The sequence below is a fragment of the Pristiophorus japonicus genome, chromosome 8 (genome assembly GCF_044704955.1).
Source record: "Pristiophorus japonicus isolate sPriJap1 chromosome 8, sPriJap1.hap1, whole genome shotgun sequence".
Taxonomy (NCBI): Eukaryota; Metazoa; Chordata; class Chondrichthyes; family Pristiophoridae; genus Pristiophorus; species Pristiophorus japonicus.
The window spans coordinates 192199858-192223731 of NC_091984.1; the positions used below are offsets into that span (position 1 = coordinate 192199858).

The following is a 23874-nucleotide window of genomic DNA, read 5'->3' on the forward strand; positions in this document are numbered from 1 at the left end:
ATGTTCTTATCCTCCATGCAGTCCTTGCTCTCGTCCACATAGGGAGCAAGACCCTCATACCTGTTGGACAAGTGCAAGAGCTGAGGCTCCTCCAATGCTATCTTCTGGATCCCCATACTAGATTAGTATATGACTGTTTGTGTAACTGTAAAAGTAATCTCAGTTGCATTTAGGGTAACATTTATCTGAGGATCGTTCTAAAGACAAAAAAGTGATAATCTAAGATTGAAACTACTTTACACTTGGGGGCTCTTCTGGTTGCAAAACCAACCTGTGCTGTGGCACTGAATTATATAGCGCAGGAAGGTCCCAGGTTTGAATTTCAGCAACAGTAGGGGAACTATAATTAGCCCTCCTCAAGCTTGAAAGGAAAACCTCCCCCCAAAAAATCAAATCGAGTTGAAGCTTCAGATGGAGGAAAGTCAGAGGGGGAAAAGTTAAATGAGAATTTTAAATCAAACATAAAACTCAAATCAATTTTGGAGGTTTGTATACTTAGTCTAAATTAATCTGAGGAAGGACGTTCTTGCTATTGAGGGAGTGCAGCGAAGGTTCACCAGACTGATTCCCGGGATGGCAGGACTAACATATGGAGAGAGACTGGATCGACTGGGCCTGTATTTACTGGAGTTTAGAAGGATGAGAGGGGATCTCAGAAACATAAAATTCTGACAGGACTGGACAGGTTAGATGCAGGAAGAATGTTCCTGATGTTGGGGAAGTCCAGAACCAGGGGACATAGTCCAAGGATAAGGGGTAAGCCATTTAGGACTGAGATGAGGAGAAACTTCTTCACTCAGAGAGTTGTTAACCTGTGGAATTCCCTACCGCGAAGAATTGTTGATGCCAGTTTATTGGATATATCCAAGAGGGAGTTAGATATGGCCCTCAAGGGATCAAGGGGCATGGAGAGAAAGCAGGAAAGGGTTACTGAGGTGAATGATCAGCCATGATCTTATTGAATGGTGGTGCAGGCTTGAAGGGCCGAATGGCCTACTCCTGCACCTATTTTCTATGTTTCTATATGACAAAAAAAAACACTACTGCATAATTATTTTATTTCCCACTCTATGGCACAGTAAAATCTTCTAATCCTGCTGGTGTCTTGCCCTTTGGGCTTTGGCTCATCACCTAGGTTTTTCACGACAATACAATTACACCTGCCACACCCAGCGGCAGAAACAAAAAGAATTCAATATTAATTAATTTAACATTGTACAGCAGAAATGAATTGCCTACCTTTAAACATCCGTTACATTTCTTTCCTCATTTGGGAGCTGGTCATTAGAAGTTGCTTGTGAGTCATCAGAAGCAACTGCAAGAGGAAACAGACAACATGCAAACCAAAGTTTTGTGTTGAGCACAAGTCACAACATGCACCACCAACATGAATATTTCAATTAATTTTTTTTTAAAAAACAATGAAAAACAGTAATTAGATTATAAAATGTTCCTAATTTTGCACATGCCTACAGCATAATGAATTCCAAGGCATTGAATGACTAATGCATGATTCATGTCTCTTCATGCTTTTGCAGTTAGAGCGCCATAGATGACTACATCAGAAGTGTGCACTGATACAAATAGCTAAATCTGGAGTCTTTAAAAAGTATATCTAAAAATATTTCCTATTGGCAAGAGATGAATGTAGTTTCTTCAGATACAATAATGGAAAGTCTAGCCCCTTAAGTTAGATTTGTCACAAGCATAAAAACCACATCAAATCACAATTGCACATCCACAGCTTACTCCAAAATATCATAAAACGGACAGCAGGGAGCATGATACTCAATCTCAAGGGTGCGGCAGATATCAATTCACTTGTCCTCTTGGTTTAAAAGATCAGAAAACCTTGATTAATTTACAGCTTTAGCAATAATTACCAAGTACAGATGTTTAGGTCTTAATTCAAAAAAATGTTGACATCATTTGTCTGAAAAGCAATTCATGCAGCAGATACACAATTGATAGTTTGTTTGAAAATAATTGGTTTATCTCACCCTAAAAAGGGATTACAATTTAGTGAATACATAAAAGGTACAATAGATTTTTTTAAATTCTTCCATAGGATGTGGGCGTCGCAGACAAGGCCAGCATGTATTGCCCATCCCCAATTGTCCTGATAGAAAGTGCATTGTCATCTAAATCTGTGCGATACCATACATGCAGCAGAGAGAATTTAGCTCAAATACTGAAATTAGTGATAAATCTTTCTTCTGATTTGAATTGTTTCAGTATGTTTCCCTGAAGAAGGATTGTTTGGTGAGTTGTATACAGTGGACATTGTCAAATAGAAAATCCCCTGTTCCTATTTACTTTTATATACCATGAATAGTCAAAGCTGATAAGCATATCTGCTGCTAAGAATCAATACTTCTAAACGCAGAATAGCTAGAGAACTGAGGATTAGTCATTTCTGCCTGTGTAAGGGGGTTAATATTGGCTCTAAGTGACCCTGGGGTGCAATGTAAATTAATTACTCTAAAGTTTGAGCATTGGGCAATTATCTGATCAGGGCTGACAAAAAAATGCCTTTTCACACAAATGTATTGTAAGCTGCCCGCCACAGTGCTAAATATTAAATATTATCATACTGATCGTGCACGAATTACTGATGAGCTGCAAGAAGATGCTATTATCTCCATTATTGCAATCACATTTTGAAACCTTTTATTATTTTAAATGTTCAATGATTTCAATAAACTGATTATAGCTCTAGATTTGTTTAACTCTAGGAAGGCATTGAACACTGGTTCATGTATTTCTATCTATTTATTGGGCACAGTAGCATAGTGGTTATGTTACTGGGCTAGTATTCCAGAGACTTGGACTAATGATCTCAGAGACATAAGTTCAAATCTTACCATGACCACTGGGGAATTTTAATTGTTAAATAATTTTTTAAAAAATGCTAGTGTCAGTAATGGTGCCCATGAAACTACCGTATTGTCATAATATCACAAACAGGGAGCTTCATTGTGCAAACACGAAGCTCCCTCAGACTGCTGTAGTAGTCTGTTCCAATGCAACATTAGTGGAGAGTACGAAGATGATTCTCCCTCCTCCCACTCAACATTTTTGTGCTTGGGGATTGTTAAGAGGAAAAGCACCCTGAACCAAAAATATATATTTGGGGAATAGTTGTTCTAAATACAATAAAAAATATACTGTAGACTTGAACAGAAATAGTAGAACTTTGTTTTAGCTATGTCACTGGCAAAGACGGTTAATTGGATGCATTTTGCTCATATCATTCAGCTCAAAGGTTATTTACCTTCTACAGAAGCATGACCGTTCATTGTCTGGTCAGTTTGATGATTAACAACCGAGGTTATTCTTGCTGAACTCTCAACCGTGAAGTCATCCTCTTCCTCCGAGTCCACCAGGGTAAAAAGGGTAGAACCTGTATGCCTACAAATCAGGAAACAGTGATTAAAGCTAGTTACTAAGGAAAAAAAAACTGTTTTAGTGTTCAGCAAATTGGTGTGGCAAACTTAAATACAACAATATATTTTTTTTAAAGTATGATCTGCAATCTTCTCTTTTCAGGATTTAGTTTTGGGTGCAACGCTATATAGGTTATCACCACTGCTTTTCTTTTTCTCTTTTGACACACTCTCCCAAAACCTTCAATCCTGCAATGGTTTAAACCACAGAACTTTCCACAATCACCAATACTCTTTGTGCCTGGCCACTTGACGAGCTCAAGTAGAGCAAGGCAAGAATATGTCTTGAACCTACATTTTGAATTTACTATTTCACTTCTTTTGACCAGATTTATCTGCTTAAATTATGCTGCACTTGAGGCAAACACAAAACTTGTTTCATCCCAAGATTGTAATCGTCAATAATGAGGACTTGAAGAAACAACCTCAAGAAAGCTCTCAGTATACATAGAAACATAGAAAATAGGTGCAGGAGTAGGCCATTCAGCCCTTCAAGCCTGCACCGCCATTCAATGAGTTAGTTCATGGCTGAACATGCAACTTCAGTACCTCATTCCTGCTTTCTCACCATACCCCTTGATCCCCTTAGTAGCAAGGACTACATCTAACTCCCTTTTGAATATATTCAGTGAATTGGTCTCAACAACTTTGTGGTAGTGAATTCCACAGGTTCACCACTCTCTGGGTGAAGAAGTTTCTCCTCATCTTGGTACTAAATGACTTACCCCTTATCCTTAGACTGTGACCCCTGGTTCTGGACGTCCTCAACATTGGGAACATTCTTCCTGCATCTAACCTGTCTAAACCCGTCAGAATTTTAAACGTTTCTATGAGATCCCCTCTCATTCTTCTGAACTCCAGTGAATACAAGCCCAGTTGATCCAGTCTTTCTTGATGTGTCAGTCCCGCCATCCCGGGAATCAGTCTGGTGAACCTTCGCTGCACTCCCTCAATAGCAAGAATGTCCTTCCTCAAGTTAGGGACCAAAACTGTACACAATACTCTAGGTATGGCCTCACCAAGGCCCTGTACAACTGTAGTAACACCTCCCTGCCCCTGTACTCAAATCCCCTTGCTATGAAGGCCAACATGCCATTTGCTTTCTTAACCGCCTGCTGTACCTGCATGCCAACCTTCAATGACTGATGTACCATGATACCCAAGTCTCGTTGCACCTCCCCTTTTCCTAATCTGTCACCATTCAGATAATAGTCTGTCTCTCTGTTTTTACAACCAGTGTGGCTAACCTCACATTTATCCACATTATACTTCATCTGCCATGCATTTGCCCACTCACCTAACCTATCCAAGTCACTCTGCAGCCTCATAGCATCCTCCTCGCAGCTCATACTGCCACCCAACTTAGTGTCATCCGCAAATTTGGAGATACTATATTTAATCCCCTCATCTAAATCATTAATGTACAATGTAAACAGCTGGGGCTCAAGCACAGAACCTTGCGGTACCCCACTAGTCACTGCCTGCCATTCTGAAAAGTACCCATTTACTCCTACTCTTTGCTTCCTTTGCCAACCAGTTCTCAATCCACGTCAGCACACTACCCCCAATCCCATGTGCTTTAACTTTGCACATTAATCTCTTGTGTGGGACCTTGTCGAAAGCCTTCTGAAAGTCCAAATACACCACATCAACTGTTTCTCCTTTGTCCACTCTACTGGAAACATCCTCAAAAAATTCCAGAAGGTTTGTCAAGCATGATTTCCCTTTCACAAATCCATGCTGACTTGGACCTCTTTCCAAATGCGCTGCTATGACATCCTTAATAATTGATTCCATCATTTTACCCACAACCAATGTCAGGCTGACCGGTCTATAATTCCCTGTTTTCTCTCTCCCTCCTTTTTTAAAAAGTGGGGTTACCTTGGCTACCCTCCACTCCATAGTCTATGGAATGTTGGAAAATGACGGTCAATGCATCCGCTATTTCCAAGGCCACCTCCTTAAGTGCTCTGGGATGCAGACCATCAGGCCCTGGGGATTTATCGGCCTTCAATCCCATCAATTTCCCCAACACAATTTCCCGACTAATAAGGATTTCCCGCAGTTCCTCCTTTTTATTAGACCTCTGACCCCTTTCATATCCGGAAGGTTGTTTGTGTCCTCCTTAGTGAATACCGAACCAAAGTACTTGTTCAATTGGTCTGCCATTTCTTTGTTCCCAGTTATGACTTCCCCTGATTCTGACTGCAGGGGACCTACGTTTGTCTTTACTAACCTTTTTCTCTTTACATATCTATCAGGGAATTGATCAGGGAATGATCAATTGCTGTAGTAATAGGAAACTAGGGTTTATGAGTAATGCCATTGGTCTTCAGGTTTCACAGAATAGGTGCCCCAATACACCAATAATAATGTTAGAATGCCATGTTATTAAAAACAAAATTTAACTTATTCAGTAACTATAAAGAAATAACCCAATTATAGGCAATATGTATTAATTTTCTTTTTTTTTTTAAGAAAAGCAGACGGTATTAACCATTAAAATTTAGATCAAGGAGGGTAACATTCAACATACCACATCGGAGGCCGCTTTACTAGAGGAATCCAAAATTAATTCCATTGTGCTGCTCCTTCCATGTAGCTCTATTACCATCCGCTTCAAATGTTTGTTTACTCTTCCCTTGATAGATGCAGTGGTTTTTGCCTCAACTACTCTCTGTGACAAAGCATTCCATGCTCCGACAACTCCCTGCATCAAGAAGTTTCCCCCAATCTTTCTCCTGACTCTCTTGGTTGATTAGTTTCCCTTTAAAAGATGCAATGGTCTCTGCCTCAACTATGGACACTTGCCAGAGCATAACTACAGTTTCTCATTCCTATTATCATCCTGGAGAATCTGCACTGTGGCTTTAGTAGCCTTTCCGTAATGGAGTACTGAAAACTCACATAGTAAAATGCGACCTAACCAGTGCCTTATACAAATTTATTACCTCTTTACTCTTGTACTTTATATGTCCCTTTTTATGGCTTTACCTAGCTACACTCGCACTTTGAAAGAATTATGTAATTGCTCCCTTGGGTTTCTCTATTCCTCTGCACCCTTCAGCATCTTTCCATCAAGTGCATACTCCCATTCCTGGTTGTTCCTCCCAAAATGCATCACTTCTGCATTAAATTACATAAACCATCTGGCTGCCCATTTTGCAAACTAGTGTCCCTCATCCTGAAGTGTTTTACAGTCTACCTCACTGTTCACCAACTAGTGTGTCAATAAATTTGAAAATAATGCTTGCTATGCCCAAGTCCATGATAATGTGAAGTTATTTTGCACTAGTTTTTTTTTGAGTTTTTCAGTAATTTAAATTAAGCAACATAAACAAGTAGGAATTTAATTCTCCCACAACTTTCATACGAGAGAGAGCAACCACTGAGCCAAGGCCAGTGCCTTGATATGTTCACGTGGTGGAGTTGGGATAGACTTGTTACGCCTGATGGCATTTTCCTGTTTTCATTTGGCATTTCTCCTCAAAATTATTCTCCCCATTTCAAACCACGATGGATTTAAAAATCAGCTTGGTGACTGTAAAACCACTTTGAATGTAGATCAAATCAAGATAGGAAAGCAATTTTTCACAGGGTTGAAAAGGCAGTTACAATTACATTAAATGATTTAACAGACAGGAAATAATTCAATTACATTCAGTTTGTAGTGTTATATTTTTTATATTTAAAAAAAATACTTACCAAAAATATCTTTCTGAAAGAAAAAGTAAAACTCAAGTTTAGCAGTGGTGGTGTCCAAATGTTAAGCAAAATATCAGTACTCCACAGCAAAGTTTGACATAAAAAACTAACTTTTTTTTGAAAGAAAAACTAATTTGGTACAGGTTTGATTTGCATTTTACAAAGACCCTACAAATGGAATCAACAGACTTATCAAAATCATGTCTCATCAGCCAACATGAAGTGAGATGGACTGTACCCATACCCTGCAACTTAAATGCTTGTCCTCACAACTGGGCCGAGACATGACAAAATTTGATCTTTGCAAACATTACAGGAACGGCATTCCATACAAGTAGGGCAAGTTCCAATAATCCTTTATTAACTGTCATATTACTTACTGGAAGGTGAACAAAGAATGGCCAACAGGATCTTCCATTTTGATTGAACAGATTATCAAGCCAAAATGAATACTTTCAACAGGTAGTTTGAAGATACAGGCATTAGAAAGATTGTTCTTGCCCCTGACTAACTGGTTATAGGTACTATCGCTAAAGCTGGCCATTACCGTTAAGGAAGTTGTGTCATCCTTGGCTGATTCACAAGAGCGCCTCAGTACTAATAAACACATCACTTTGGAAGGGGGAAGTTAATCTATTCCAACAGACCTCCTATCCGATGAACCATTAATAGCAGTCAAAGCAGAATATACCAAACTCTCCAAACAAAACTCCAATGGGGAATGCAGTTCTTCCAGAATGCAGCAAACGGTGGGAGGAGAAAGTGGTCAAAGTTAAGGAATTCTTGCTGCCATTATATTTCATTACTTTGTTTTATCCACAATCTCCAATATAATTGCATGTAATATTGTCATTGAGCTTATTTAGCAAATTGATACCAATGTGTTCAAGCACAAAAAACAATCTAAAGCCAACATGCTTCAATGCAAAGACAAAATGCTTCAACATTATGAATATTACTGTATAATATTTTAATGGCTTTACAGCATCAAATTGCTCCATTAGTATTTCACTTCACACATCGGTCATATAAAACCCATAAAATGAGCTTGTACAAAAGTGCTATCGGGCAAGACCATCAGCTGCAGTAAACGGGAAGCTTGTCTCCCGCACTGCAAGTCTGTGCAAACTGCAACATCATTAGGGAACTAAAAAAACAAACTTCTTATAGCATTACCTCTCTTTCTCAAACATGCAGATACAAACTGTATTAAAAAACAAACAAGTTACCGATTTACAGCTCGATTCTAACTAGAACAGGCATATGGTATGAAGTGGAGTGTAAACCCATCGTATTTTGTCACAGGCAGAAACCCATAGACTAGTAAATCTGAGGTTTTAACTCTGCTGAAAAATAAATGCTACAAATTACAAAGGACAGATTAAAACAAATATTCTGAAATATTTATTTTAAAGCATGTAGTTCAACAGAAAGAATTTAACTAGTCATCAATGTGGTCTTTGCATTACACTGTAGAACACAAAGATCGACACCTTACTGTAAATTATAAAAAGGCAGAAAGAGCAGTGCTACATTTAAACAGATAATGTAAAAGCACCTCTAATGCTAAAAAGCTCAGAATACTCTCTCTACACAACGAGCTTAGAAGGATAACATTTATAAATTGTCATGCTGAATACTTCAGTTTAGCTGAACAGGATATGAAAATTTAATAAATCATGACATTTTAATGAAATCCTATTTTTTTTCCTGTGCAATACTGCTAAAGAATTGCTGCTGAATATAAAAGCTGCATTCAGTACTTACGAGTGATAAACTTGTCCCAGTTCTTATACAGAAGAACTCCAAAAATTGCTGCAGCACTTAAAAGGAAAAATACAGTAACTCCTCCAACTAATCCAGAAATGTTTTTAGCTGTTTGTAGGGAGGAAGAACACATACGCACAATAAATCAATGACAGGTAACAATGGCTACAACATGGATTTTTGAAAAATAATTATATTCTATGAATCATGCAATTTACAAACTTGTAACGGGAACCTTAAATATTTACTTCCAGCATTAACTTACTGTTAAACGAAACCCATATTTCTACTTCTTTAATCCCCAGAGGATTCTCACTCTTGCAAATGTATATTCCTTCATCCTGCTCTTTTGAGGACTTCAATATCGTTAAGTTTGAAATTACACCCTCTTGCGAAATTACATATTTGCTGCTGGAGAAAATTTCAGTCAGATTGTTTCTCAACCAAGTTAATTTGGGAGGTGGAGATCCTTCCTTACAGTGACAGGTTAAAGTTGTATTCTTCCCCACATATCCAGTTATAAGAGGTTGTGACTCAGGAAGCGGAGACTCTGAAATGAAACAAGAGTTATGTTCCATGCAACATCGCCCAATACTTACTGCAATCTTTTTCTTACTAAAATAGTAAAGGCTAAGCTAGGTTTGTATCTTAATTGACTAAATATCAGAATTAGTCAAACATTTTTTTTAAGGGGAAGTGGGGGGGGAGGGAAGGAGGGTAAAAGTTTTTTTTATATGTAATTTCAACATTAATATTGAAAATCAACTGCAGAAAATATCAGTGGAATAATGAAGCATATTTTTTTTAAAAATCTCAAGTAACATTTGCCGAAACTCACCTACCTTAAATTTTAGAATAAATACATTTTATTAACATTTGCTAAAAAAAAATTTCAGTAGTTATTTTCAAAAGTTTTTCTTGGGGATTTAAAAAAAGTTTAATTTACCTATACGTATAGTACCCGCCATTTATATCTGGCACATTTGTGCAAATGCGATTTGCCCGCTATACGCGGTGGCCAGTGTATTGGGCCAGATCAATTTCAAGCAGAATTTTGACAAATTAAAACTTCAACTCGTTGTTTCGGTACTGTCAGCTCTGTGTGTGAGTTTAGAACTCTACCCCCTCTCTCTCTCTCTCTCACAGAGGTGATTCTCCGAAGTAGTGGTCAGGAAGCGGCCACAGTCTTTCCACTACTTCCCTACCCATTTTTTATGTTCCCAGAATTTGCTGTTGGTTATCTGAAGAGGTTTTCTGGGCTTCTATATTGTTAATATTTCTTGAATTATATTTGCAAAAAATATTCCTGGCTCCAGAGATGCCATGTGAGTTGGAAGTTTTTCACGTTATTCAGCAGGTACTATAAACGCTGCTCGAGTTTCAGCAGGCATTGTCACTTGGGCTGCCTGAAAGTATTTAATGACAGGTAATCGCACTTGAGCAGTTGCTTGAACTGCCCGAAATAGCCAGTGGCTGAGTATGATATAAGCAGTGCCTTTGTAAAAGAAGCCCTATGGCACTGATAAATGGTTAGTGCCATTCACCCGATATAGATGACCATCCAGGATAAGCAGGGTCGGTGTAAGTGCTGGGGACTGTCTAAAGAGGAGGCCACATAAAAAAAAAAACTGCATTACAAGATTTATTTAGTAATTTATAATTTTTCAAATTCAGGAATGTAGATACTGCACCAAATAAAATTACACTTATTTTAAAGTCAGCAAGAATTCTAATTTTGACATCACATGACATTGCTAGAATTAATGCAATCTGATCAACTCCAGCTCTCCTCAATATCATAAGAGACTGATTAAAAGAGGGTTTTAAAAAATTACAACTCTTTCAAAGGCATGATGAAAGCAGAGCTTCAAAATACACCAAATGGGGGGAAATTTCAGTTCATTTTTAAATATAAGAACATAAGAAATAGGAGCAGGAGTAGGCCATTTGGCACCTCGAATCTGCTCCACCATTCAATAAGATCATGGCTGATCTGATCATGGACTCAGCTCCACTTCCCTGCCCATTCCTCATAACCCTTTGCTCTCTCATTGCTCAAAAATCTGTCTGTCTCCACCTTAAATATATTCAATGACCCAGTCTCTCTAACTCTCTGGGGCAGAGAATTCCATAGATTTACAACCCTCTGAGATGAGAAATTTTTCCTCATCTCAGCTTTAAATGGGCGGCCCCTTATTCTAAGACCATGTTCCCCTAAGTTTTAGTTTCCCCTATGAGTGGAAATATCTTCTCTTGTTGAGCCCCCTCATTATTTTATATGTTTTGATAAGATCACCTCTCATTCTTCTGAATGCCAATGAGAGTAGGCCCAACCTACTCAACCTATCTTCATAAGTCAACTCCCTCATCTCCGGAATCAACCTAGTGAACCTTCTCTGAACAGCTTCCAATGCAAGTATCTCCTTCCTTAAATACGGAGACCAAAACTGTATGCAGTACTCTAGGTCTGGCCTTACCAATACCCTGTTCAGTTGTCGCAGGACTTCTCTGCTTTTATAAACTCATCATCCTAGGCAGTCCCTCGGAATTGAGGAATACTTGCTTCCACTCTTAGACGGAGTCCTTAGGTGGCTGAGCAGTCCAATACGAGAGCCACAGTCCCTGCCACAGGTGGGACGGACAGCCGTTGAGGGTAAGGGAGGGTGGGACAGGTTTGCCACATGTTCTTTCCACTGCCTGCGCTGATCTTCTGCATGCAATCGGTGATGAGACTCGAGGAGCTCAGCACCCTCCCGGATGCACTTCCTCCACTTAGGGCAGTCTTTGGCCAGGGCCTCCTGGGTGTCAGTGGGGATGTTGCACTTTATCAGGGAAGCTTTGAGGGTGTCCTTGTAACGTTTCCTCTGTCCACCTTTGGCTCGTTTGCCATGAAGGCGTTCAGAGTAGAGTGCTTTGGAAGTCTCGTGTCTGACATGCGGACTTGTGGCCCGTCCAGCAGAGCTGATCAAGTGTGGTCAGTGCTTCAATGCTGGGGATGTTGGCCTGGACGAGGAGACTGATGTTGGTGCGTCTGTCCTCCCAGGGGATTTGTAGGATCTTGTGGGGGCATCGTTGGTAGTATTTCTCCAGCGACTTGAGGTGTCTACTGTACATGGTCCATGTCTCTGAGCCATACAGGAGGGCGGGTATTACTACAGCCCTTTGACCATGAATTTGGTGGTAAATTTGAGGGCCTGGCCTTCGAGCACTTTTCCTCAGGCGGCCAAAGGCTGCACTGGCGCATTGGAGGCGGTATTGAATCTCCTCATCAATGCCTGCTTTTGTTGATAAAAGGCTCCCGAGGTATGGGAAATAGTCCACGTTGTCCAGGGCTGCGCCGTGGATCTTGATGACTGGGGGGTAGTGCTGTGCGACGAGGACAGGCTGGTGGAGGATCTTTGTCTTACGGATGTTTACCGTAAGGCCTATGCTTTCGTGCGCCTCAGTAAATACGTCGACTATGTCCTGGAGTTCAGCCTCTGATTGTGCGCAGATGCAGGCGGCGTCCGCATACTGTAGCTCGACAATAGAGGTTGGGGTGGGTCTTGGATCTGGCCCGGAGGTGGCGAAGTTTGTTATACTCTATCCTCCTTGCAATAAAGGCCAACATTCCATTTGCCTTCCTGATTACTTGCTGTACCAGCATACTAACTATGTATGTTTCATGCACAAGGATCTCCAGCATTTTGCAATTTTTCTCCATTTAAATTATAATTTGCTTTTCTATTATTTCTGCCAAAGTGGATAACCTCACATTTTCCAACATTATACTCCATCTGCCAAATGTTTGTTCACTCACTTAGCTTGTCTATATCCCCTCGCAGATTTTTTGTGTCCTTCTCACAATTTGCTTTAACACCCATCTTTGTATCATCAGCAAATTTGGCTACATTACACTCAGTCCCTTCATCCAAGTCATTAATATAGATTGTAAACAGTTGAGGACCCAGCAGTGATCCCTGCGACACCCCACTAGTTACTGTTTGCCATCTGGAAAATGACCCATTTATCCTGGCTCTATGTCTGTTAGTTAACCAATCATCTATCAGTGCTAATATATTACCCCTCAACCCTATGAGCTTTTATCTTTTATGACTTCAACTAAATAGAGAAAATGAATTTTAGCAACACGGTTTGCCTTTGAAAGAGTTGTTTTTCTGGAATTTCAAAGCACATATGTAAAACAATATTTACAGTTTCTGTCTGAGACACGCTGTCTGCATAAAAGCAAGCTAGTTGTTCGATATACTGATCAGGCAAGAGGCAAGAGCTTGGCATCTAGGCGAATGGGCATTTTATTGGGACTTCAAATTATTCTTTACGTCTGATTGGCTGCTCGGCTCAATTTGCTTTGACACATTACATAAGATGTGCCAGTAATTTGCTGGCCATCTAAAATGTTAAAAATGGTCAAGACCTTCAATGACCATTAAAAAGAATTCATGCAATCTTCAAAAGGAGCCTTCTTCAACATCAAAGCAAAAAGACACAACTGGGCAGCAGCACTGAGGTCCTCAGTTCTCCATTTTGCTCTTCCCATTCCATGTGAGGAGCAGCGTTGAGTTATCAGCTACGTAATTTGTTATTAGAGACTTAGTCAAAAGCTACTTGAAAGATTTACTATAACCTCGAACGGTTACAAAATGCACAAACTTTCCCCCCCTCCCCCCCAAAAGGTAAAGCATTGCATTGCACTACTAGCCTCTCATTGTATTTTTCTGCTTCTGATGGCATACTGAACAAATATTTTACTTACTCAACATCAATGAGCAGGATTGTTCCATCTTTAGTTCATATGCAATGTGAAAACCCACACATTTAAAAATGTGACCATCATGAATTTTTGAGTCTTTAATTAGTAGCACCGTCGTATCATTTGACCCTGGTAATCCATGTAGAGTATCATTAGGTCCATATTTATGTTTCTCGCTTGACCAAGCAAATGTGGGATAGGGATATCCCTTGGTCCAAGAACAAAATAGAAGCACATTATCATCCGACGATTCTGCATGGCACCTTGGAGGTCCCTTTGGTGGATCTGAAAAAAATTAATGTCATGCTTCATAATATTTAAACTAGTGTATATATGTAGCTTGTTGAATGAAACAAGGGTAGAGGTTTGCAAGAACATCTTCCCCCGGAACTCTTCAGCCCCCTGATCTGAACAATTACTTCAATAGCTTCAGACCTTCATGGCTTCCTGATGGTCCTGCTGGATTTTTTCCAATAGGTGAATTTCATATTCTGACCCATTCCCCTTCATTTTGGAACAATCAATTTCTAATATTTCTTTAAATACCTGAGCTGATGTTTCTATAGCTTACATATAAAAACTATTATTGGGCTGTTAAACCCATTAGCTGCCTCTTTATGAAAGTGATTGGCATAGTTGAATTCTACATCTCTACTCGGCATTCATCCATCTTCCTCGCTGCCATGCTCCACCTCAGTCAATAAGCTTCCCGCTGGAGTGGAACTAAACTACAGAACCAGTGTTCAACCTTTGTCGTCTCCAGGCCAGGTCCAAGACCACCCCAACCTTTGTCGTCGAGCTACAGTACGCGGACGCCGCCTGCATCTGCGCACAATCAGAGGCTGAACTCCAGGACATAGTCAACATATTTACTGAGGCACACGAAAGCATAGGCCTTACGCTAAACATCCGTAAGACAAAGATCCTCCACCAGCCTGTCCTCGTCGCACAGCACTACCCCCAAGTCATCAAGATCCACGGCGCGGCCCTGGACAACGTGAACTATTTCCCATACCTCGGGAGCCTTTTATCAACAAAAGCAGGCATTGATGAGGAGATTCAATACGGCCTCCAATGCGCCAGTGCAGCCTTTGGCCGCCTGAGGAAAAGTGCTCGAAGGCCAGGCCCTCAAATCTACCACCAAGCTCATGGTCTACAGGGCTGTAGTAATACCCTTCCTCCTGTATGGCTCAGAGACATGGACCATGTACAGTAGACACCTCAGATCACTGGAGAAATACCACCAACGATGTCTCCACAAGATCCTGCAAATCTCCTGGGAGGACAGACGCACCTACGCTAGCGTCCTCGACCAGCATTGAAGCACTGATGACACTCGATCAGCTCCGCTGGGCAGGCCACATAGTTCGCATGCCTGACACGAGACTCCCAAAGCAAGCGCTCTACTCGGAACTCCTTCATGGCAAACGAGCCAAAGGTGGGCAGAGGAAACGTTACAAGGACACCCTCAAAGGCTCCTTGACAAAGTGCAACATCCCCATTGACACCTGGGAGTCCCTGGCCAAAGACCGCCCTAAGTGGAGGAAGTGCGTCCGGGAGGGTGCCGAGCACCTCGAGTCTCATCGCCGAGAGCATGCAGAGACCAAGCACAAGCAGCGGAAAGAGCGAGCGGTAAACCTCTCACCCACCCTTTCCCACAATGACTATCTGTCCCACCTGTGACAGGGACTGTGGCTCTCATATTGGACTGTTCAGCCACCTAAGGTCTCATTTTAGAGTGGAAGCAAGCCTTCCTCAATTCCGAGGGACTGCCGATGATAATGATGATGATGATTTTTGGTCCTAAGAAAAAGTGGTAACATTTCTACTGCTCTTTACATTGCCTACTGTCAAAACTTAATATTGCTTCTTGATATTGATTGGCTAATAGCATAAGGATACATCAGAATTCAACAGGTCAAAAATGGCTACTTTGGGATTTCATTTAAAAAAATATATTTTCCTTTAGAAAGAAAATACACTATTTCTTTAGGTCTCCCCAGAGCCATTGACCAGCCAAGAGAATAGATCAGTTCTCACACAGCAGCAGCATTTATACAGTGCCTTTAATGTAGTAAAATGTCCCAAGGCACTTCACAGGAGCTTTATCAAACAAAATTTGACACCGAGCCACATAAATAGACATTATGACAGGTGAGAGCAAAAGCCTGGTCAAAGTAGATTTTAAGGAGCGCCTTAAAAAGGTTTAGTGGGAATTCCACTTTTGATCCCGATCCCTCGATACCCTTACCCAACAAGCATTTTGGGGAGTGAGTTCCTGATTTACACTATCCTTTGTGTGAAAATGTGCTTCCTGATTTCACTCCTAAACGACAAAGTTCTAATTTTAGGATTGTGCCCTCTTGGTTTGGATTCCTCCACCACAGAAAATAGTTTTGCCGTATCTACCCTATCAAATCCCTCAATTAGATCACCCCTCAACCCTCTAAACTCAAGGGAATACAAACCAAGTTTATACAAACTTATCTTATAATTTAACCCTGGTATCATTTTTAAACTGACTTAACAGGTTATTCCGAAACAGTTGTGACCATTAAATACATAGTGCTCTTTTTATGTTTTTGGGTAGGGTCAGTCTCCCCTTTTTTTCTATGAATTTATTTTCTTTTCTTATTCATCCACCTGGCCCGATGACCCTACAGCCACAGAGCTTGGTCCAATGTGATACCCAGAGCTTTGGAAAAAAAAAGAGAGGTAGTCGGGACCTCCCAGACATAACTCCCCGACTTCAGACACTCACACATCCCTTTGTTGAGTCACCACAGCTCTCACCGAGTGGTTCAGCACAAGGATTTACGTGATCGCTTTAGTACAGGAACCAATTCAAATCTCAATGAGTATCAGTTACACTCATAGTCTACAGGGAAGTTGAATGCTAAGCAAAAAGTTTAAATTTAATACATTATTTTTTTCTGCTTTGGATCTTTTCCTACATTAATGAAGTGTTTACTGACGAGGAAAGTAACAACCTCAATAAATTTAAAATGTAAATACACTTGCTGTTAACTAGTGCTAATTTCCAATACCTTCTGGAAAATTATACTTTATTCTTTATTAATAAAAGGTTTATTTTAGCAGAGATATTACAAAGTGCAAAAGTAACTTACAGTAGACAAGAACTTCCTTGGTATTCTCTTTGTTTCCTGAGCAGGTATAATTGCCTTGGTTGTCGTAACCCATATTGAAAAGTGTCAATTCTGTATGGTTCCCCTCAACTTTTGTAAATTCTTCCCGCTTTGAATCTGGATGAATAAAGATCCACGACATGTTTTGTCGTGACGTGCTTGAGCAACTGAATAAAACATTTGTGTGTTTGATTACATAGATTGTCCTATTTGGTAAATCTTCTCCAGGGCTAATGGTAATGTTAAATTCTTCAGCACCACCTGCAAGTGCAAAAATCACACTTTAACCAGAAGGAAAAACAACAAAGCACTTGCTATCATCAGTATTAACTGAGAACGCAGGTAAATATAGATTTTAATTCTTTATTAGAAACTTATCTCATGTTACCCCTCTCCTCCAATTGGAAAGCAAACTTGGAGGGTATTGTGGACTTTCGATGATTGCCATTAATTCCATTTTTTAAAAAAAATCAGAAGTCCCTTTGGACTGTATGTTAAATGGATCTAAGCTGACTCTAAAGTGGTAACAGTTATTATTTTATTTAAGCATAAGTGACACTTAATACACTCAGTAATGGTTAACAAAGTACAATTGAGAATTATATTACCAGTTATAATTTTCCTTTGGGTAGTAGGCGTGGCTCATTTCTCATTCCTTCTACTCGCATAATTGTCTGCATCTATCCGGAACAGTACTCTTCCTGACCCTTCTACACAGAGAATGTCCCAAATCCACTACTGTACTTGGCAAGTTCTGTCTCCAGGCATAGGACTTGGGCCTCCCTTATCTGCTTTTTAGTCTTAGCACAAACAGTTTCTGTTCTAGGTTTCTATTTCCATGGTGACGACGCAACCCAGGACCTTGATGACAATGGGTTCAAATTAGAGTCTAGTTTTTAACATGCTTTTCCCTAATTCTAACAGAGATAAGACTAAAATTATAAACCTATACTAACTTAATAAAAACTATCAAAACTATAAACTGACACTCTTATTTAACTACAGTCTAGCAAAGTTTAATACTGAAACGTAGTAAAAGGGACTTAGTTGGCCATGTCTCAATGACATGCAAGCGTTTGGACATTCCCACAAACACAAGGAGATAAGAGAAAAGAACTTTTTGTTCTTTTTCTCTCACTTCCCTAGCAACAAGTATGTTGTTGCCATACCTGGGAGCCTGAAAGCCGTGGATTCTGCAGAACACCAGTTCTAACAAAAAGCTTAGGGTCAATAAACTCTTGCCATGCCTGATCCCCCCCAAAACACCATCAAAAGCCCATATTCTTACACGTACAACTGGAAGTGTATTTGTTGTAGTGCAAAGCAACTATAACTGTTACGCCCAAGGAGTAATGGAGTAGGAGAATCAATATCAGTTAACGCTTAAATATGAAAGTAGAATTATCTTTGTAAATGCCTAAATTCTGTTACAAATGTAATTTGGATGTTAAATGAAAACATACTATAAAACTTTAAAAGGTCGAAGTGGTCACGCATGCAAAAAGCCTAACATTGTTCCATTTAACATATCTTTAACAGTTAAATGCCTTACAACACCCAAGTGATAATAGAAGTGCAGTGCTCAGCAGTTTGTTACAAACCTTTGGCAACTAATGGGCATTTTACAATGGCCAACTCCTTTTTGGATCCCACACTTGGCTTCTTAAAAAACAAGTTTTAAATATTCAACATTCCCCCCACCCCACCAATATTATTTTTGATGCTTTGCTTTTGAGAGAAAAACTGAGTCGTTTCCTACCAAGATTACCAATCCTGTCGATCCCTGGTTGGTTTTACCAAATCCAGCTGTGTATGACCACAGGGCAGACTGCCACATTAAAATTACATTTTGGAATCTTCACTTGATTTCCATCAGGATTAAGGGAAAAATTAAAGTTCTATGCATAAGCTTGTATATTCACACACTGTGAAATGTGGGGGGAAGTCCACAAACCGTACAAACTGCATATGGTCTATTGGAAGGCGGAAGCATGTGGGGCTAAAATTCAGACCTCCCAAGTTTCCCTCATTTCGGTTCATAAAAAACTGTGTGTGTTTTATAAGTCTCTCAACAAAAGCAACATCACTGCTTTTTCTCATCATCTACTTTTTTGTATACCAAAATTTGTATTTTCTTAAAAAGAAAAAGAAACCATATTGAAATGAGCAGAAACATAGCTAATGATTCTTAGCTCCTGCAAGACTGTTTCTTTTGTCGTCTACATAATGAAAGGAATGAATGCTCAAAGCTATTAACCCCCAGTTATTTGTAACAAATATTTTGAATAAAGGCAGCATACTGCAAATGATGGAAATCAAATAAAAACAGAAAAGGCTGGAAAAGCACAAGTCAGTCAACAATTTAGCCTGGCCCCTCTTCAGAACAGAGAGGGGACAATGTGAACATGCATAGTCATAGAAATCAGAAAAAAAAGAGGGAAAGAAAAAAACATCAAAAACACAGGTATCAGTGGGATCATCTCAGTCATGCAATGGACATAAGTGTCAAAGACATTAAAGAAATAAATATATGAATAGCTAAGATAGTAAGGGGATACCTAAAGAAAAAAGGTGAGAGAATGGGAGGGATGAAAAACACAAAATCTATCAATTAGGTTTGAAATTAAAACAGAAACTGCTGGCAAAGTATAGTAGGTCCATCAACTCAAAAAAAAAGTAAAAATAAACAGGTCAACATTGAGGGTATAAGATCCTTCCCCACCCCCCACAAACACTGTTGCCATAAATACAAACCAATTCTCCTTCCCATTAGACACCAACAGACTCATCCCACATCATCAGTAACCCCTTTTACCTCCTCCCTTCCCAGTGTCCAGGGCCCCAAACGCTCCTTCCAGATGAAACAGCGACTTAGTTGTACTTCTTTCAATTTAGTATATTGTATTCACTGCTCACAATGTCGTCTCCTCTACATTGGGGAGACCAAATGCAGATTGGGTGACCGCTTTGCAGAACACCTCCATTCAGTCCGTAAGCGTGACCCCAATCTTCTAGTCGCCTGTCACTTTTATTCTCCGCTCTACTCCGATCTCTCAGTCCTCGGCTTCTTACACTGTTCCAATGAAGCTCAACGCAAGCTCGAAGAACAGCACCTCATCTTTCATTTATGCACTTTACAGCCTTCTGGACTCAACATAGAGTTCAACAATTTCAAACCATAATCTCTGCCCCAATTTCTTTTCTTTTTTTCTCTTTCCCACAGCAGCTGTTGATGATTCTGCCATCTCCATTTACTCTCTATCGAGTCATCTTTTGTTTCTTAACTTGTCCCATTACCATCTCCTTTTGCCTTGCAACCATCATTCCTTTTGTCTCTTGATCTCTTCCGCCTTCCATCCTATCACAAACCTTCCCTTTTATTCTTTCCTTCCCTCCCCCTTTCCCTGCCCTTACACTTACTTAAAAACCTGTTACATCTCTAACTTTTTCTAGTGCTGACTAAAGGTCATCGACCTAAAACATTAACGCTGTTTCTCTCTCCACAGATGCTACCTGACCTGCTGAGTATTTCCAGCATTTTCTGTTCTTATCATCAGTAACCCCAGCTATAAAGAAAATGGAGGACAAAGCCGACACTTGCAGTCAGTGTGAAGTCAGTGTTTGGACCAGAGGGCTACAGGAGAAATGAGCTATTGTTCCAGCAGCTTTCATTAGATATCTGTTGTAACAATATTAGAGACCAAAGATAGCAATGTCAGAGTGTGAATGGGAAGGGAAGTTGAAGTGACAAGCCACAGGGAACTGAAGAACACACACACACAGATGGAATGGAGATGGTCAGTAAAGCAATCATCTAATTGGTTATTTTCAATGCGCCTATTTTAATTAATTTTGGCCAGTTTTTCTATTGCTTTCTGCCCTGATCCAGTGATTTGCTGACAAAGACATGCATAAGGAAAACAGCCAGCAATCCACTCCCCAATGCAGAGGTGACACAATCAAAACTATTTCTTTCCTCGCCACTGCCATAGCCAAGGTCAACAACACAGACCAGAATCTGAATCTGGACATTTTTGGTCTGCTCAGAGCAAACCCTGGGAATGGATTAGAAACTGAAGAGTAAAAGAAAACCAGTATTCGTAGAAAGTTATGTCGGGGAGCAGGGTAATTCGAAATGGGGTGCCTCGAAGCTCATTGCTGCGACCATTGGTTTCTAATTTACATGTGATCTGGATTCAGAAACTCAGGTATTGGTTACATTTTCAGATACCAAACTAGGGAAGGGTAGTAGAATCAGAAACAGCACCTCAGGAACTTCAGAATGAGTTAAACAAAATATGGGCGCAGGACAATGACTGATGAAATTTAGAGCAGCCAAAATGCAAAGTGATACAGATAGGAAGATAAAAATGACCATCAGTGTTCCCTATAAACTGTTTTGGCCCCTGCACAGCCACTTTAAGGGTCTGCCCAGGCCATTCAAAATACCGCACATGCACAGTTTTTACATTGAAAAGCCAGCAAGCCAGCTGCGCGGGTTCCCTGGAGCCACATTAATGACAAGTATACTTCATGAATGGTGCTGAAATAATGAAGGATGAAGTTGAAAGAGACACAGATGTCTTTATAGATTCATTGCTAAACATGTCCAACTGATGCAGAGCAGCAATCAACAAAACCAATCGGCTATGGTGTTCATAGAGCATAAATGAGCTTCTGGATGTCAACCTGAAATGTTAATTTTATTTTTCTCTCTCCACTGATGTTGTCCGATCTGCTAAGTGTTTCCAGAAATTTATTTTCACTTCAGATTTCCAGCATCTACAACGGTTTGATTGAGTAAGTGAGAGCAGGTAATGATCAAACTTTAGAGTGTTCTACTCAGACCACACTTTGAATACTGCATCCAGTTTTGGTCACCAGAGACATTCAAGGGCTGGAAGCAATTCAGAGAAGACCCAAAAAGTTGCTTCCCAGTGTAAGGAATCGGAGTGGAGAAGCTTGGGCCCGGAAAGAAAGTGATTTTAAAGAGATATCTAAAAATGTTACAGGTATAAAAAAAAATTAACCTAAATTACTTAAAATGAAACTGTGGGAATATAAACTAGGGACACAGGTTTAAACCTAACAAGGCTATTTTTAGAACAGATATCAGGAAGTTCTTCTTCAGAGCAATCAACATATGAAAGAAACTTCCAGCTGGAATAGTGAAGGTAAAAACCCTGGAAATATTTGGATGCTACAATGGGGTGGCATAGTGATCTCCCTTGATGGCTGAATCTATCTGCTGAGTGATCGTGGTAATCTAAATTACTACATCAAACACATAAACTGGTGGACACATTTTGCCTGTAATACACTCCCACATGGAAGAGTGCCAGAGGCGCATCAGAAAGATTTATTAAAATTAGTACGGCCGTCACAGCTGCATGCGCTATTGGATCTTTAATAGAGAAAGGGAAATGGCATCTTCCGGCTTTAAATACAATTCCAAGAGACATTAGGATTATATCAGTTACATTCACCAATTCGAGAAGTTTGTACTCTAACAATACCGAGTAAATGTACACAATACCGACCTTACCTCCAAAGTAAAAATCGCGTGCTGTTCCTAGAAACAAATATAATTGGTTCGCTATCAGTAAAACATTAGTTATCAATGGTGTTTTAAATAAACTAAAACCCAAACAAGCGAAAGAAATGAAAATAATGTCTGGGAGCTGGGGGGGCGAACATTTACAAAGACAACTTGCACAAACATGTCGAACCCAAACCTGTTTTCAAAATAGAAACGGAGACACACAAACAATTCTTAAAAAAACTCAGAGTGCTCGATCGGTTAAACTGTAAAATGAACAATACAAAACGCTTACCTGCCCCAAACACAACACACACCGTGAAGCCGAGAACAACAGCGAGCTGCAAACAATCGATGCAACTCATGTTTTCGCTGGCTGGCCACCGAGCAACTCTGGGCCGAGGACAATAACCTTTCGCACTTCCTGTTCGCGCGCGCGCGCACGGCACACCTCACCTGTCGGCACAGGTAAGCTCAGCCCGCGAGCCGCTCTCCCCACCACGCCCGGCTTCACTGCCACATGTGCTTTCCGGTTGCCTGAATGCAGGTTAGTGTTGTTGGGGGCAGGAGCAAGTGATAAATGATACAGAAGTGAAACAAAAACAAGTATGGCAGAAGTCCAAATCCAACCACTCTTGACTAATACATTCTAACAGTCGGAAGTAACTCATTGTGAAAATTCATTGTCTGTGAAGCGCTTTGAGACATCTCGAGGTTGTGCAGGGTGCTACATAAATGCAAGTTATTTATTTTACGATCCGTGTTATTCTACAGCCAGTTGCAGTTTAAAGTCTGTTATCTTGCTTTCATAATTTATCATAAACTGCACTAACCCTACATCTCTCCTAATATTTATTTGAATACCTAAATGATACCACATACACATTGTTCCAATAGCTAGAATTAAACCCCTTCCATGCTGTTCTGAGAAACAATCTGTGACCCTTTGGTCTGTATGTTCAGCAATTTAAAAAATGTCATCAGACGTGAGCAGAGAGGTGTGGAGTGAAAAAGTTTGTTAATAAATGGTCGAAATGATCTCGAATCACAATGGCTTGTAATGGGAGGATTATTTTAAATTCAATATAAAATGTTTTTAAAAAACACATTTTAAAGCTACCCTGCAGCAGCAATTAATTGAGAAAATACTTTTAAAATAATTTTCTTTTTAAACTTTATTTCCAAGCAAATAGCTCATCTATTACTGAGAGAAAAGAGACTGAAATTTAAATAAAGGAAAAAACAAAATTTTTAAACAATATATAGAGAAGAAATAAGGATTGAGTCCCCATATATAGTAAACAACTTGCATTTATATCGTGCCTTTAACGTAGTAAAATGTCCCAAGGTGCTTCACAGGAGCATTAGCAAACAAAATTTGATACTGCCACATAAGGAGATATTGGGACAGGTGACCAAAAGCTTAGTCAGCCAGGTAGGTTTTAAGGAGTGTATTAAAGGAGGAGATAGAGGTGAAGAGGTTTAGGGAGAGAATTCCAGAGCTTGGGGCCAAAGCAG

At 39.9% G+C, this 23874-nt stretch overlaps 1 protein-coding gene across 1 annotated transcript in view; it reads right to left on the minus strand.

Moving 5' to 3' along the window:
- vsig10 (V-set and immunoglobulin domain containing 10) overlaps positions 1 to 22849 on the minus strand; it is a 34819-nt gene extending 11970 nt beyond the window's left edge. The window contains exons 1-8 of the mRNA XM_070887706.1: positions 22652 to 22849; positions 16800 to 17078; positions 13675 to 13956; positions 9184 to 9468; positions 8915 to 9026; positions 7152 to 7160; positions 3275 to 3411; positions 1240 to 1315 (exon numbers count right to left, since the gene is read on the minus strand). Coding sequence (XP_070743807.1) covers positions 1242 to 1315; positions 3275 to 3411; positions 7152 to 7160; positions 8915 to 9026; positions 9184 to 9468; positions 13675 to 13956; positions 16800 to 17078; positions 22652 to 22721 — 1248 coding nt within the window. The 5' untranslated portion in view covers positions 22722 to 22849 and the 3' untranslated portion in view covers positions 1240 to 1241. The remainder of the gene's footprint in view (positions 1 to 1239; positions 1316 to 3274; positions 3412 to 7151; positions 7161 to 8914; positions 9027 to 9183; positions 9469 to 13674; positions 13957 to 16799; positions 17079 to 22651) is intronic.
- Positions 22850 to 23874: the final 1025 nt, after the last annotated feature.